The following is a 17,927-nucleotide window of genomic DNA, read 5'->3' as shown; positions in this document are numbered from 1 at the left end:
AAGTCAGTATAATTTTTTTATTTTAAGAATTATAGAAATAATACCTTTTATTTAGCAAGGATGCTTTAAATTGGTCAGAAATTATGATTTATAATGTCACAAAAGATTTCTATTTCAGGTAAATGCTGTTCTTCTGAACTGTATTTATCAAAGAAACCTGAAAAAATTGTACTTAATTGTTTTCAACTCAATAATAATAATAAATGTTTTTAAGCAGCAAATCAGAATATTAGAATGATTTTCTGAGTGATCATTTGACTGATGTAATGATGCTAAAAAATCAGCTTTGAAATCACAGGAATAAATTACATTTTACAATATATTCAAAAGTTATTTTAAATAGTAAAAACATTTAAAAATTGTAGCTTTTGCTGTATTTTGGATCAAATAAATGCAGGCTTGGTGAGCTGAAGAGACTTCTTTAAAAAATCTTTTGAGTGGTAGTGGATGTCACCAAAGTATGTCAGTGGTGTGAAAGACCACTCAGATGACCTTTGTCTCTGATGTCTAATTGGTTAAAACGAGGACACTATTTCAGCCACCTAATCTCTACCTGTCTTAATTACAGTGTGCTTCCAAGACAACTCTATTAGTGTGTCTTGTCAGGGTTTATTAAAGCATATAAGGTATACACACTAGGACGAGACAAAAATAGGCCAGATTACCACTCAAGACACAGGCTGTTACACTTTACCATCAGGATCTTGAGAAAAGTCCCTAAAAATACAGTATTGCATTTTTTACAGGCATTTTACCCGTATTTTGAATTACGCATGTATGTCTATCTATCTATCTATCTATCTAGTTTGATAGAATTTCAGTCCTTCAGACGTTGACGCTTTGACTCTCTCAGTCTCTTTTTTGTACAACATTGTATTTGTCATATTACATACACAGTTTTACTTAAAGGTTACTACTGGCCATCTTAGAATGCTGCCATCTGATTGGCCGAGAGTGAAGTGATGCTATTGGTTAGACCTGGGATGATGGTTAGTCCTAGCAGAGGTATTTGATTTGACCTCTTAACTTGGCTCTGATCCAGTGAGCCTGAACGCTAAACCTCAGACTAATCCTCCGCTCACCAACTGATGCAAACACTGACATGCGGTGGACTCAATACGCAAGTCACACACAAACTCTGTACTCAACCTCTCTTTAACAGTCACATCCAAAATTCTGTGGATGGTAATAATGTAACTTTGGAGAGAAAATCTGAACCTGGAGAACAGTTAGATGGAACAGGTAGGTTAGAATGCTTTCTTGTCTTTGTCTCAAATCAATACTGTATAATCAAATCAAGAGAACAAACTATAATTAACAGGTTTTGTGAGCTCAAATGGAACTGAAGTGTATTTTTGGCTTGTCTTTAGTTCTGTATGAGAGAGAGATGCTTCAACTGACTTGTGTAATAGTCTTGAATAATTTTAGATGATCTGTGTGCATGTTCACATTAACACAATGGTGAAAACATAATAGCTTTATACAATTGTGTGATTATTATCAGTCTTTAATTTACTTGTAATCCTCTTCTGTTGCTTAAAACAAGTCACGAGGGCTCCAAAATATTCCAGTTATAAGCCAAATGCTGAAATATAAGAATACAAAGTCAATTTGGATTGATTTAGTTTGATAGAGATAAATTAATACAGCTGATGAATATTAGCAAATGTTTAATATTTTAGAAATATAAAAATAATTGTTGTGAATGTTACATTGACTGAAAATGCTGATGGGATAATGTGACTCTTCATGGCTTTACTCTATTATTTGTTATCATTGTTTATTTATTTCCTCTTATTTTACACATCAGCTCAATGCCTTACAATTATATCCATTTAAGTGTTCTGTCTAGTGAGGGTGGGACTGGGGTGAAGGGTGGTTAGAAAAGAATGTTTACATGTATATTGAAATAATTCTGTAAATTGTTGATGCAAAATAATAAATATATTGATAAAAAAAAAATAATTGTATAATAATAATAATAAGTGCCCAGTATTATTTTAATATAATTGCGATACTATTATAGTTTTTACTAATACATTTATTTGTACATTTTACATGTAGTTTCATTTTAGTCAAAGTTTTAGTCATTTGTTGTGTATTTATACTAGTTTGTATTTCAGTTTTAGTTTTTTTAGTACATTAAAATGAGGGAATTAAATGAGTTACCTTAACAGCTGAAATAAAAGTTTTTATATTTTATATGCACATTTCAATTAACATTTATTTTATTTAAAACAACACAAGTTAATACAAACCTGGTCATACCTAACAACGTCCTCTCATACCTTATGCCGTTATTGTATAATACTGTACTACATATTAAAAATATTAAAGAGACAGAGACATTGCACTGAGCAAATTATTGACAAATTGAATATTCTCTTGATGGCATGAATGGAAATTGTTTAACGCAGCTTGGATATGTTTGTCTTGATGTGTAAGTAAGAGTGTGTTTGGGTGTTTGCACGTAAGATGGCTTATCTGTCTGCTGAGAACCTCCTTACGAGATTTAAAGGTCTTAAATGAGCAGGCCTGTTTGCTGAAAACATTTATAGGTCATATATATACACACTACCAGTCAAAAGTTTTTGAACAGTAAGATTTTAAATGTTATTAAAGTCAAGCCTTCATTTATTTGATCCAAAGTACAGCAAAAACTGTAACATTTTGAAATACTTGTACTATTTAAAAAAAAAAAAAAAATTATTTGAATATATTTTAAAATGTAATTTATTCCTGTGATTTCAAAGCTGATTTTTTTTAACATCTTTAATCCAGTCACATGATCCTTCAGAAATCATTCTAATATTCTGATTTGCTGCTCAAAAAACATGTTTTATTTTATTATTTTGAAAACAGCTGAGTACAATTTTTTCAGGTTTCTTTGATAAATAGAAAGTTCAGAAGAACAGCATTTATCTGAAATAGAAATAGAAACGTTATAAATGTCTTTATCATCACTTTTGATCAATTTAAAGCACCCTTGCTAAATAAAAGTATGTTACAAAAGCTTTTTCTTTCAGATAAATGCTGATCTTTGGATCTTTCTATTCATCAAAGAGTCCAGAAAAAAAGGTATGTTTTAAATATTGAAAATAATAATAGTAAAAATGTTTCTTGAACTTCTTAAACAGCAAATTAGCATATTATAATGATTTCTGAAGGATCGTGTGATGCTTAATGATGCTGAAAATTCAGCATTTCATCACAGGAATAAATTACATTTTAAAATATATTCAAATAGAAAGCAGCTATTTTAAATGGTGGAAATATTTCACAATATTACTGCATTTGCTGTATTGTGTTTAAATAAATGCAGACTTGGTGAGCAGAAGAGACCTACCATTCAAAAAACCTTTTGACTGGTAGTATATATATATATATATATATATATATATATATATATATATATATATGCGTGTGTGTGTGTGTGTGTGTGTGTGTGTGTGTGTTTGTATAATAAAAATGTGTGATTTTTAAAATACCTGTTTTTTATCCTGTCAGTGAGAGATGGTTTTGAGGTTGATCTTCAGTCAGCAGCCACTGTGGAAGATTGTAATATTCTGCCAGCTATATTCTGCGGTCAGCCGGCATTCTGTAACTGGTATAAACACAAACACAGAAACAGACCACACACAAAATAACAAACACATACATATATGCACACACACACTTGACATGCATGCGTCCATACAACTTCTATTGGCTTCACAAAGCGAATACAGTTCTGAAAGAATTTGAGCAGGGAATTACGGAATTACGGATTTTCAATCCGTGGGCCACAGAAAATTAAGAACAAATCAGTATCCAGGCAACAATCCGGTCGAGCTAATCTGTCAGAGCTGTGCTGAACAACAGGCTCTTTGTATTGCATCAGACATTATCTAATAATTGACAAATTACAACATTTATTAGCAACCGGACATGAAAATCAACCAACATTTTACATTACAGCAGACTGTAATTAGAAATATCCACCTTTTTCCTCAATGCAGAAGTAAGCCTATGGGTGAGACTTCTGGTTCATTAGCCGTTATAGGGAAATAAAGAGAAGAATAACAACGTGCAGTAAATGGTACAACTGTTTGCACTTCAAACCAGTGTGTTCATAACTAAGATAATACATTAAAATAATATGGTAAGACACCAATTTGCAATATCAAGCAGCAAAACAAGTTATTTTGTACAGATAAAATAGCTGGATGCGGATAAGACCAGAAGTCAGATCCATAAAATAGGTATAGTGTGAAAAATGTGAAAAATGTTGTTTAAAAAATTTTACATTTACATTACATTTATTCATTTAGCAGATGCTTTTATCCAAGGGACTTACAATTGGAAATACAACAAGTGATTCATCCTAAGGAGGCAGATAAACATAGGAAGTTCTCAAAAATACCATATGTGACCCTGGACCACAAAACCAGTCATAAGGTAAAATTTTACAAAACTGAGATTTATACATCATATGAAAGCTCAATAAATAACCTTTCTATTGATGCATAGTTTGTTAGGATAGAACGATATTTGACCGAGATACATCTATTTGAAAATCAGGAATCTGAGGGTGCAAAAAAATCAAAATACTGAGAAAATAACCTTTAAAGTTATCCAAATTAGGTTCTTCACAATGCATTTTACAAATCAAAAATTACATTTTGATATATTCACAGTAGGAATTTTACAAAAAATCTTCATGGAACATGATCTTTACTTAATTTCCTAATGATTTTTGGCATAAAAGAAAAATCTAAAATTTTGACCCATACAATGTATTTTTGGCTATTGCTACAAATATACCCCAGCGACTTAAGACTGGTTTTGTGGTCCAGGGTCACATATATCAGGCGTTGTTAGAAGAGTGCAGGCTAGAAGGGGATCAAGAAAGATCAAGAAAGAGAGGAGAACAAATTTTTTTTTTATATAGTCACAGTGTCGAAAAAGATGGGTTTTCAGCAGTCACTTGAAAGCTGTTAAGGAGTCTGCATTCCGGATAGGGGTGGGAAGATCATTCCACCAGGCAGGAACAGTGAACGATAATGTTCTAATGTAAATAAATGTAATGTGTCTATTTTTGGCAGCCAGCGATTGTGACGGTGGGCATGACGTGTTGGCCAATGTCAAAGAGAACAGCCTGATGGGAACTTTTATTGCCAACCTCAGTTTCACTGCGCATCCATCATCCAATCATATGCGTTTAAAACTATCTGGGAAAGACGCTGATTGGTTTTATCTGGAGGGAAGAACCATTAAACTGAACTCAACGTCAACTAGGATTATTGATAGAGAGGTATCATTAAATTATCTTTAAATACAAGCCATTACACTGTCATATTCTGTCTTGATTTTGTTTAAATGATTAATTTGATTTGTCTATAATGATATTACAGATGCACGGCTCAGTTTTAACAGCAACTGTAAGGTGTTACAAACATAAGGCCCTACAGGTAAGTTGAATTACAGTATCTGTGACAATTCAGCAGCATCCTCTTAGAAAATTGGATTTAGCTATACAGATTATAGTTGTCAAATAAAAGTAATGTTGCTGTCAGACTGAACACAGGATCATGGTAGAGGTTCTGAACGAGAATGACAACAAACCCAAGTTCCTACAAAGCTCAATTCAACCTCTGCAGCTCAGTGAGGTAAAACACACAACATAAACAAAACACATAGGCTACTAGTCAAAAGTATTTATTGTTTTTTTTTAAATGGGTCTCTTCTGCTCACCAATTCTGCATTTATTTGACCCAAAGTACAGCAAAAACAGTACATTTTTGAATTATTTTTCCTATTTAAATAACTGTTGAATATATTTTAAAATGTAATTTATTCCTGTGATCAAAGTTAAATTTTCAGCATCATTACTCCAGTCTTCAGTGTCACATGATCAAGAAACATTTTTTATTATTTATTTATTATTATCAATATTTCTTTCAGGATTCTTTGATGATTAGAAAGATCCAAAGTTCAGCTTTTGGTTTTTTAAATTTACACTTGGAGCTTGGAGTCAAATTCATTTTTTGGGAAAGAAACTACAGAAATTAATACTTTTATTTAGCAAGGATGCTTTAATTTGATCAAAAGTGATGATAACGACATTTATAATGTTAGAAAGTATTTTTATTTCAGATAAACGCTGTTCTTCTGAACTTTCTATTCATCAAAGAAACCTGAAAAATACACTCAGCTCTTTTCAACATAATAATAATAATAATAAATATTTTTGAGCAGCAAATCAGATTATTAGAATGACTTCCGAAGGATCATGTGCCTGGACTAATGATGCTAAACATTCAGCTTTGAAACCAGAGGAATAAATTGCTTTTTAAAATATTTTAAATAGTAAAAATATTTAAAAATATTTAAAAATTTTACTGTTTTTGCTGCACTGAAAAACATTAAAAATCTTACTGTTCAAAAACTTTTGACTGGTAGTGTATCTTTATTTTTTTTAAAGATATAAATAATTGTATTCATCAAGGATGCATTAAATTGATCAAAAGTGAGAGTAAAGACTTCAAAATATTACAAAAGATTACAAAATATTTATTCTTTAAATGATTTTTGAAGGATCGTGTGACACTGAAGACTAAAGGAATGAGGCTGAGAATTCAGCTTTTCATCATTAAAATTTAAAATATATTCAAATAAAAATAGTAAAAAAGCTGTTTGAAATTGTATTAATATTTCACAATATTACTGTATTTACTGTATTTTTTGATCAAACAAATGCAGCCTTGGTGAGCATTAGAGACTTTCAAAAACACATGTGACCCTGGACCACAAAACCAGTCTTAAGTCGCTGGGGTATATTTGTAGCAATAGCCAAAAATACATTGTATGGGTCAAAATTATTGATTTTTCTTTTATGTCAAAAATCATTAGGAAATTAAGTAAAGATCATGTTCCATGAAGATTTTTTGTAAAATTCCTACTGTAAACCTATCCAAATGTAATTTTTGATTAGTAATATGCATTGTTAAGAACTTAATTTGGACAACTTTAAAGGTGATTTTCTCAGTATTTAGATTTTTTGCACCCTTAGATTTCAGATTTTCAAATAGATGTATCTCGGCCAAATATTGTCCTATCATAACAAACCATACATCAATAGAAAGCTTATTTATTGAGCTTTCATATGATCTATATATCTCAGTTTTGTCAAATTTAACCTTATGACTGGTTTTGTGGTCCAGGGTCACATATATTTTGCTTATAAAAGTATATATTTAAAACATTTTCCCATATTTTACTGCACTCCTGAGATTTTCTCTCATCTTCTGCTGTTTTTATGATGTGTTTGTTCAGTTGACAGCGGTGAACTCTGTAGTGTTTACAGTCCAGGCCACAGATGCTGATGGAGACACGCTCACATATGTCATTGATGAAACATCAGTAGGTGAAACAAACATCTCATCAGATCCACAAAACCACATTAGAAACCTTCTGCTAGCCCTACTGCAGCCTCATTCAACCTAAAGTGATAGTTCACCCAAAAATTATAATTCTGTCATCATTTACTCGTCCACATGTTGTTCCGAACCTGTATGAATTTCTTTCTTCTGTTAAACACAGAAGACGATATTTTGAAAAATGTTTGTAACCAAACAGTCAATGGCTACCGTCAACTGTTTGTTTCCCAAAATATCTGCCTTTATGTTCAAAAGAATAAAGAAATTCATATAGGTTTGGAACAACTTGAGGGTGAACAAATGATGACAGAATTGTTATTTTTGGGCAAATTATCCCTTTAAGTGTTTTTCATTGTAATAAATCAAATAGGTTTAATAATCTGTTTATTAAAATATGTTTACTATCATGTTTATATATTTCCAGCCTGATGCCAGGTATTTTCGAGTGGACTTACCCAACAGTGGCAAAGTGATTCTCAACAAGTCACTGGACTATGAGATCAAAACTCAGCTGCGACTGACTCTTTATGCAGTGGTAAAACACATACAGAAAATAAAAATATGAGAAATAAACAAACTGTTGTTTACTCAGATGTTGGTGTGGTTGTAGGAGATGAACACAGATGAGCACTACAACACAACAGCAACAATAATCATCAATGTGACTGATGGGGATGACCAATACCCACAATTCCAGCCTTGCACTCTTCTCTCAGCCAATCACAGCAAGCGCATATGTGCCAATCCTCTATACACCGCCAACATCACAGAGAACGAGCAGGTAAACCCTGTAAATATATGTATACAAATAAAGACATCTTAATGTTTTTGAAGTCAATTATGTTCACCAAGGCTGCTTTTATTTGAAATACAGTAACACTAATATTGTGAAATTTTATTAAATTTAAAAGAACTGTTTTCTGTTTGAATATATTTTAAAATGTAATTTATTCTGCAAAGCTGAATTTTTAGCATCATTACTCCAGTCTGTGATTCTTGAAAAATCATTCTGATATGCTGATTGGCTGCTTATGAAACATTTATTATTATCATAAATGTTGAAAAAACAGCTGAGCTACTTATTAATTTTGTGGAAAACTGATACTTTCATATTCCCTAGGCCTAGGAAATAGAAATTGTTTGTAATCAGGGTGCGATTTGCCGGGGAGATGAGGGGGAATTTGCATCCCTGCCTCTGCTAAATTATTTTTATCCTGTGGGGATAAAACATCCCATGAAGCCGCTCCTATTACCCGATCTAAATCAAATGATGCACGATACGTGCTTTAAAGTCCTGTTCTGAATCAAATGATTCGTGATACGCGTATTGAAATTCCATTTTGAATCAAATGATCCAACATACACGCATTGAAGTCCCGTTCTGAATTAAATGATTCGTGATATGCACATTGTTCCGTTTTGAATCAAATGATCCAAAATACGCGCATTGAAGTCCCGTTCTGAATTAAATGATTTGCGATACGCGCATTGAAATCCCGTTCTGAATTAAATGATTTGCGATACGCGCATTGAAGTTCATTTTGAATCAAATGATGCCAGATACACGCACTGAAGTCCTGTTTTGAATCAAATGATTCGCCATACGTGGATTGAAGTCCTGTTCTGAATCAAATGATTCACAATACGCGCATTGAAGTTGTGTTTTGAATCAAATGATGCCAGATACACGCATTGAAGTCCTGTTTTGAATCAAATGATTCGCTATACGCGCATTGAAGTCCTGTTTTGAATCAAATAATTCGCCATATGCGTTTAGAAGTTCTGTTTTGAATCAAATGATCCAAGATACATGCATAGAAGTCCCTTTCTGAATTAAATGATTCACGATACGCGCATTGAAGTCCCGTTTTGAATCAAATGATTCGCGATCCGATTGGAGTGCTTCAAAACAGTGAATAATTTTCGAAGCAGTGGTTTACTGATTCGGAGTTTCAAAAAGCTCAGTTGATACTTTGCTCACTTTCTCTATATAATTTATTTGTTATTTGAAATGAAATCATTACAATTAATAGGCCTAACTTACAATGTTTGTATTAAATTGTGACCACGTTAGACAGTTTCTGTCATATTAAAAGCAGTTCATGATGTGACACTCATTATCTGGTACTTGCCAAAAAAGACGGGTATAATGTGCATTGTTAACAGATTACACTAACAGTTTGGTCAACCTCTGCCTATGGAGAGAAAAAAAAAAGTTTTCAAAAGCATCCCCCCCTCTTGTTTTTCACAAATCGCAGTTTGTAATGATATAAAAGCCTTTACTGTCACTTATGATACATTCCAGGGTTGGGGTCAATTCAGGAATGAACTCAACAATTCCAATTCAAAGAAGGAAATGGAATTGGAATTCAACAACAATTACAGGAAACAGAGTTGGAAGTGGAATTCAATTCAGGGAAATTCCGCTGAATTCCGTTTATTGCTGTTTCTGAGCATTCATTTGTGATTGCATTTAGAGACATACATTTGAACTTTATTTATGATGCTTTACAAATACCAAGTAAAGTATGAAATAGAGTTGATCAAATGCAAGTAAATAAAAATGAGAACAGTACATTATGAATTAATAATAGAATGACAGTGGTGAAACATTTCTGGATGTACTATACATTCAATGTATGATTACCACATAACATAATATATGTCTCAACTCACAAAAAAATGAGTCATGTTCATTCATGTATTTCATTCACTTTTTATTGCATCGAATTATCATAATTTCCTGAAATTTGGCATGTGAAATGATCATGCTTAACATACTAAACATACATTATTTTGCATTTCTTTTATATGTTTCTTGTTTATGTGATTTACAATATTTAATATACTATAAACTATTAAGCAAATCAAGTCAAAATATTTTATTTAGCAACTCAAGTGGAATTTATTTGATTTCAATTCTGTTTCCTGACATTCCAATTCAATTCCAATTCCAATTCAAAAAGTGAATTGGAATTTACCATTCATCCTCAATTCAATTCATGAATGGCCCCAACCCTGATTCATTCATTACATCATTTGCAGAAAAAAAATATTACTGACCCATGGCTCAGTACATGGATCTGACTCCTTCTAATTGTCTCTTTATTTCTCACTCAGGACATTGTCTTGGATTTCTTTCCGGGTCCGATTCAAGCCATTGATGGTGATAAAGGTCTCAGAACGCCAGTAAAGTACACCATCCTGTCAGGTGCTTCTCCTTTCTCTGTCACTGATGCAAACTCCTGGAATAAAAAACAAATGCTGATTAAATATATGTGTTTCTGCTGTAATACAGGGGCAGATAATGGCAGATTCGTCATTGACAGTCATTCTGGAGAGGTGCGGTTAACCAGACGTGTGGAGAACAGACTGCTGATCCCAACACTGAGACTACGTGTTATGGTGTGTCTGAGAGTGAAAAACAAAAATGTACAATAAAATAAAATTAAATAATTAAAATAAAACATTATTATTACATTTAATATATACAGTCAAACCAAAAATTATTCCGACAACAGATTAAATTTTTTATATTTTTTACTAGTGGGTGCAGGACACTATAATTCATTTATGTAAGTGAAGATAGCAAAATAAAGTAAACTGTGATATATTATACCCAAAAACTCTTTATACAGTGGACTACCAGTAAAACTGATCAAAATTTGGGACTAAAAATTATTCAGACACTTTGACCTGACTATGTTTTGCCTAAGTGTTTTTTCTTTAATTGCTAATGCAAACTTTTTACACCACAAACTGAACAAAATTACGCATTGCTTGGTAATTGGTCAACAAAATATTGATAGTTGTGTAAATACTAGCAGCTGTCAATTTTAGATTGATTGCAATCCAGTACATACCTTTCTATCAAAGTGATCTGACATTATCAAGACGAATCAAGATTAGTTCTTGTCATATTTTATTACCATTTTCTAAACTATAGTGAATAAACTGTGATAATGGGAGAAATGTTGAAGAATTTCAGTTTGACTGCAAATAATATTCTAGTATATAAAAATAAATAAAATAGCATTTCTAAAGAAAAAATAATTGCTTTTTTCTTTTTGAAAGCATTGTGATGTTTCTGCTCAGGCAGCTCAGACGGATGACCCTCTGAAGTATGCAGTAGCCACAGTTCTGGTGAGGGTCCTAGCAGAAAACAACTTTCCACCGCAGTTTAACCGTTCAACGTACCGTGGCTTTGTCAGTGAGAGCGCAACTCCTGCCTCACTCGTCATGACGTACGGCAACAAATTACTTATCCTTGAAGCCACGGATCAAGACTTCACTGACGTACGTGACTCAACAAGATCACAACGTTACAAAACCACATACAGTCCGTACGACCATACAACAGTAACACCCCAATTTCAACATCGCAAAGACACTGGCTTGACATTCAAAGCATGAAATATGGAGTTATGTTTCTGTTTAAGCCTAAGAAACTGTGTTTGTTTTATGTTTGTGGGTTAAAGGGCTTCAATCCCAGACTGCAGTATTCTCTAAACTCCCAACATAACAGCTCTTGGCTCTTTTACATTACACAAGAAGGATTGCTCATCGCTAAAACCAGCAGGCTACACCTCGGCCACAAATATTTCCTAGAGGTATGACATAATGACTACATATATGCACTTAAAAAATATTTCAAAATTGTGTGTTGTGTGTTTTACAAGTACTATTTCAGTCCTTCCATCTCAAATATTCACATTCACAATATTCAAAGTTTGATTGACATCTCTTACTGTTACATAATTATTATTAATAATTTCCAAGTGAAAATTGTTTAATCATTACTTATTCTCAAACATGTCTGAAATAGGACATTTGATGACTGTGTTGCAGGTTCTAGCCACTGACCTGGAATCAGGAGACATTGTTAAAGCTGCATTGCATGTGGAAGTTCTTCAGAAAGGCCAACCAGGTACTAGAACGTCTTCAAACTCCTGGATTATATCTTAATTAGGAAAATACAAATATATAAAATATTTTATATAGACAAAATGTGTGCAACAAACTAGAAGTGGGCACTGTTTGTCTGTGCAAACCTTGCTAAACATACACTACCGGTCAATTTTTTTTTTTTTTAAAGATCATGTGACACTGAAGATTGGAGTAATGATGTTGAAAATTCAGCTTTGCATCACAGGAATAAATTCAGTTTTAAAATATATTCAAATAGGAATAACTTATTTTAAATTGTAATAATATTTCACAATATTACTGTTTTTTGTGAAAGCCCATTTCTGCCACGTAAGAAAATAAAAAAATTAATGACTTATAAAGCTTAAAATTTAGACTTTTTAATCTCATAATTTTGACTTTTTAAGTCATCATTTCAACTTTTTATCTCATAATTACGACTTAAGTAAGTCATTATTTCAACTTTTAAAGTCTTTTTCATCCCGTAATTATGGAAGCCCATTCCAACCACAAAAGAAAAAAAATTACTTAAAAGTCGAACATTTTGACTTTTTATCTCATAAATTCGACTTTTAAAGTAATAATTTCAACTTTTTAACTCTTAATTATGACTTAAGTCATAATTTCAACTTTTTATCTCATAATTATTGAAGCCCATTTACGCTACGTAAGAAAAAAAATGAGTTTAAAAATCAAACATTTTTACTTTTTAATCTCTCTTAATTATGACTGAAGTCATAATTTCAAATTTTTATCTCATAATTACTGAAGCCCATTTACACTACGTAAGAAAAAAAAAGTAAAAAAAATCTAACATTTTTACTTTTTAATCTATCTGGTCATAAGTCATAATTTTGACTTTTTATCTCATAAATATGACTTGAAGTTAAACTTTTCTCTCATAATTTTAACTTTTTATTCTGTAATTATGACTTATGCAAGTCATCATTTCAACTTTTCTATCTCATAATTATTGAAGCCAATATCTGCCACATAAGAAAAATAGTAATGCCTTAAAATGTTTGACTTTTTATCTCATGATTTCAAATTTTTAACTCTTAATTATGACTTAACTCATAGTTTCAACTTTTAAAGTCATAAATTTGCAATATTAGTTTTTTTTTCCATGGAAGCCCATATCCGCCATGTAAGAAAAAAATGTATGCCTTAAAAATTTGAAAAGTTTAACTTTTATCTCATAATTTTGACTTCATAATTTAGATTTTTTTTATCTCGTAATTATTGAAGCCCATTTACGCTATGTAAGAAAAAAATTATGCCTTTAAATGTCAAATTTTTTACTTCTCTCAATCTCTTAATTATGACTGAAGTAATAATTTCGACTTTTTATCTCGTAATTATGACTTAAGTATGTTCGGGGCTTATTTTTTTTTTTCTTATGTGGCGAAAATGGGTTTCCATAATCCTGTGACCAATGTGTTTATAGTCAATAAGTCAATTTTGACTTGTAAAGTCATAATTTCTACTTTTTATCTTGTAATTTTAATTATGTAATTTTAAGAATGTCCTAAATTCGACTTTTTAAGGCATGATTTTTTTCTCTTATGTGACGGAAATGGGCTTCCATAGCAATTACTGTATTTTTTTATTTAAAAAAATGCATTCTTGGTAAACATAAGGGACTTTTTTTACATTTTAACAATTAAGATTTTTTTTAAAGCTTTTGACCGGTAGTGTATAATAATCAATTATTTAAAAAAAATGTAAATAATAAACAATACTTGGTTAAACATGTAATAAATAACAAACAAATGTATTCTACAAGTTCCACAGGGTCCTTTGGGGGCGGGGCATGTGTACAGCAGTGAGGCAGTGGGCAGGGCAGAGGGTGTGGCAGGGGTGTGTCTGATCCTGCTGGCCATTACCCTATTTACACTGGTGCGGTGCATACAGATGAACAGAGAGAAGCGGAATCATGTCATCCGGAACAGTGTGGCCGACAGTGCACATCCTAATGTGGTAAGACAAAATACATTCATGCAACCTGCATAATAATAATAATAAATGTTTTTTGAGCAGCAAATCTGAAAATTTGAATAATTTCTGAAGGATCATGTGACTGGAGTAATGATGCTAAAAATTCAGCTTTAAAATCACAGGAATAAATTATATTTTAATAGTAAAACTATTTCAAAATTGTACTGTTTTTGCTGTACTTTGGATCAAATAAATGCAGTCTTGGTGTGCAGAACAAGACTTCATTAAAAATCTTACTGTTCCAAAACTTTTGACTGGTAGCGTAACTTCAAAATTTGGGGTGCCAGGATTTTTCTGAATGTTTCTGTCAATAATACAGTAAAAACAGAATTAATGTGAAATATTACCATTTAAATGACTGTTTTCTATTTGAATATATTTGGAAATGTAATTTTTTCCTGTGATGCAAAGCTGAATTTTCAGCATCATTATTCCAGTCTTCAGTGTCACATGATCCTTCAGAATTAATTCTGATATGATTCACAGTTCAAGAAACATTTAATTAATCTTATTATTAGTGTTTAAAATAGTTGCTGATTTAAAGAAGTTCAAAAGCATTTATTTATATATATATTTTTATCATTTATAGTTTGGAATAATTAATGATGTGACACTAAAGACTGGAGTAATGGAATAAATTACAGGAATAAATTACTTTTTAAAATAGTTTTACATAGAAAAGAGTAATATAACTTACTAACAATTTATAATTATTTAAAAATGTGTTTACTGCCAATTGTAACACTTATTAAACAATATTTAAAAATACTTTCTCCTTTATTTTTGATAGCTTGTAAAATTACACACACAAAAAAAACTTAAAGAATATTTTAAGCATTTTTAACAATTTTGAACCCTCAAAATGAATCTTTTTGCATTTCTTAATATTCCATATCTAGTGTCTGAGATGGTTCCGGATGGTAAGTTAATTTTACTGCATTCCCTCTTAGTGAATCTCCTTGTATTATCATTTCCCAAAAGTGAAAATAGAACAGTTTCTTAAAGCACAGAATGACAATGACATGCCGTTTACTAAACCAAGATGATCTATTAGCAGTTCTACATAAGTCACAGAGTTTTAAAGTGTTAGATCAGACACTACTTAATGCAGTATCCCAGACCTTCTAACTTTGAAAGTGCACTAAGTCTTTTTTGTTTAATTTTGGTAGATACAACAGGTACACCTACCAGTGTACATGCAGCATCACACACACTAAAAGTCATTCTAATATGCAGATTTGCTACTGAGAAACACTTCTTAAACACTGTAGATGCATTCATTATTGAATTGTACAGTGCATCAATTTAAATACTAGGCCTACTCAGTGCACCTTCAAATTTCCCTTAGTATCCTTTGTGCTTTTAAACAACAGAAATGTGTTTTCACAGAAGCAACTGTAAATCCAGCTGACGGACAGTTTTTCTCTGACAGATGAACCAGAGCTGTCCGATGAGCCTAATGGAGGAAACCTTCTCATATCACAATGAGGCGTTCAGCGAGTATGACTACTCCACCTCACCTTTCTACGGCAAACAGGGCATCTACACCAAAATAGAAGAACCACCTCCATCATCATCTGTGAACTTACCATCAATTACCTTCAACAAATACATACGGGAACCAAGACGCAATTATTTAGCACTGAGGCCCAACGGGAGGCCCGTGAACAGATTTAACAATAAAACAGTGTCATTTAACGACTACGTTGTGGTTCGGGAATGCGATGAGGAGGAGTGTGAAGAAAATACAGAGACTACGTTCACAACAGAGGTGGAGATTTGTACTGATTTAGAAGAAATTGATTGTGAGTTAGGAAACGATGATTCAGATCTCCAAGAAGAATTTAAAATGGAATCACAAAGAATCACTTTATACTGTGACGACATACACAATGAGTCTGAAATGCTCAATACACATCTCAAAAGAGTCAAGCAAGACTACGAAACGCATAATGCAGACCACACACAAGTAAAAATTGACTTGGAAGATGCAGATCCACTGGAAATGAGGCAGCCAAAAATAACTGGAAAGCACCAATTCAAGTCTGATATGCAAAGAATACGAAAACACTCGAGTGAAAGTCAAAAAAGAGATCAAAACTCAGCATCAGAAGATGCTACACAAGCAGAAATCTCAGTTTCCCAAGGACAGCCATTTAACCCTAAAGCCTTGGTTTCAGAGGCCTATTCGGAAAGCTTTAACTCAGATGCTACTAGAAAATCGGATGATCTTAATTTAGATCCTCAGATTTCAATAGCTGAAAGTTCTGAACAAAACCTTCATGATTTAAGTAACTTACAAACACATCTAAGCACATTAACACTTGATTCAGGTCAATACAATGGCTCAGAACAATGTCTGGAAGAAGAAACGAACAACACTGCAAGCTCAAACACGTATTATGTTAATGAGGACATTGCAACAAATTTAGACGACAGCAGCCCTGAAGAGGAGTCTGTATCTAATCTAGATACAAGCAGTCAACATCTGCACTATCTTCATGATCCTCAGGACACACAGATTGAATGCTATGACACAGATGAAGATGATAAATGTTTATAGCTGAAAAGTGATGTTGAAGCACCAAATGAGCCTTTGGAAAATGGGAAAAGAACCAGAATAGAGTCACGATTTGGTCAGCCACCCGGATGCACGGCCATATTGGCGATACTCGGATGTAAACAACAAAATAGATTGTACTAAACCACGACAAAAAACGTGTGGAAGCTGCTAAATCATATAGAGAAGGACTTAGTAAGCAGGAAAGGGCGCAATATTTTGACAAACTAAAGTAAATAGGTGGTAAACATGAGCAGTATTAATTAAGATATTAGCCTAATATTTCACTTACCTGACCGGAAATGGTAACAACAAACACGAATGTTGTCAAGATTCGTGCACTGGAAATCCTGGTTCAGTTTGCGCAACCACAAACGCCTTTTCTTCCTCAAGAGTTTTTTTTTTTTGCACTCTTCTCCTTGATTTGTCATAATTTTTGGCAATCTATAGTACTCCAAATGTTTTTTCTTGGTCCGACTGATAAGTACAGCCCAAAACAAGACAATAATTGATCATTTTCAGCAGCAAACATGCGAGTTTAGTCCGGTTCAGTGGCATTGTTTACATCCAGTGTCGCCAATATGACCGATTAATTAAAAGTCGTGAAAACACTTTTAACTCCCAAGTTTTAAAAGTTTGCCATTTAAGTTGTCCTGCACCGATGGTTTTCAGACATCCTGTGCCCTTTCTACATTGTATGTACATCGTTGCACACAGACAAGCTTCCTTCGTATTAAAATTGCACTTTGCATTGCAACATCCACTCAAATAAAATCTACTGCTGACAAACAATAAGACTGTCTGTGGTGTACACCTTTTAGATCTTCTAAAATAAACTTATGTGTGACTCATTCATTATAATAATAATATTGAATAATGTCAAAATAATCTAAAAGCAGGTGCAATATGCCTAATAAAGATTACTTTGGGAGCAAAAATGACCAGATCACCCCCTAGTGGATCAGATTAGAATCTGCAGAAAAATAAAAAAAATTCACCTGGGAACCTCACAAATGAAAATCTGA

The 17,927-nt window shown here is 32.5% G+C and overlaps 1 protein-coding gene across 1 annotated transcript; it reads left to right on the top strand.

Moving 5' to 3' along the window:
• Nucleotides 1-1,112: 1,112 nt before the first annotated feature.
• LOC141345845 (uncharacterized) lies at nt 1,113-17,688 on the top strand. Its single transcript, XM_073850766.1, has 16 exons — nt 1,113-1,242; nt 3,508-3,607; nt 5,085-5,293; nt 5,394-5,450; nt 5,556-5,648; nt 7,315-7,401; nt 7,843-7,953; nt 8,029-8,199; nt 10,539-10,629; nt 10,717-10,823; nt 11,514-11,714; nt 11,897-12,028; nt 12,267-12,345; nt 14,131-14,324; nt 15,242-15,262; nt 15,775-17,688. The coding sequence occupies exons 2-16, from the start codon at nt 3,514-3,516 to the stop codon at nt 16,903-16,905; spliced, it is 2,778 nt and encodes a 925-aa protein (XP_073706867.1). The 5' UTR covers nt 1,113-1,242; nt 3,508-3,513; the 3' UTR covers nt 16,906-17,688.
• Nucleotides 17,689-17,927: the final 239 nt, after the last annotated feature.

This window comes from Garra rufa, chromosome 11, assembly GCF_049309525.1.
Source record: "Garra rufa chromosome 11, GarRuf1.0, whole genome shotgun sequence".
NCBI lineage: Eukaryota > Metazoa > Chordata > Actinopteri > Cypriniformes > Cyprinidae > Garra > Garra rufa.
This window is presented reverse-complemented; position numbering and strand designations above follow the sequence as displayed.

Coding starts and splice junctions, on each gene's coding strand:
- LOC141345845 (XM_073850766.1), top strand. CDS start 3,514: ATGGTTTTGAGGTTGATCTTCAGTCAGCAGCCACTGTGGAAGATTGTA. Junction 5,649..7,314: donor AACCTCTGCAGCTCAGTGAG/GTAAAACACACA, acceptor GTGTTTGTTCAG/TTGACAGCGGTGAACTCTGT. Junction 11,715..11,896: donor CGGATCAAGACTTCACTGAC/GTACGTGACTCA, acceptor TGTGGGTTAAAG/GGCTTCAATCCCAGACTGCA.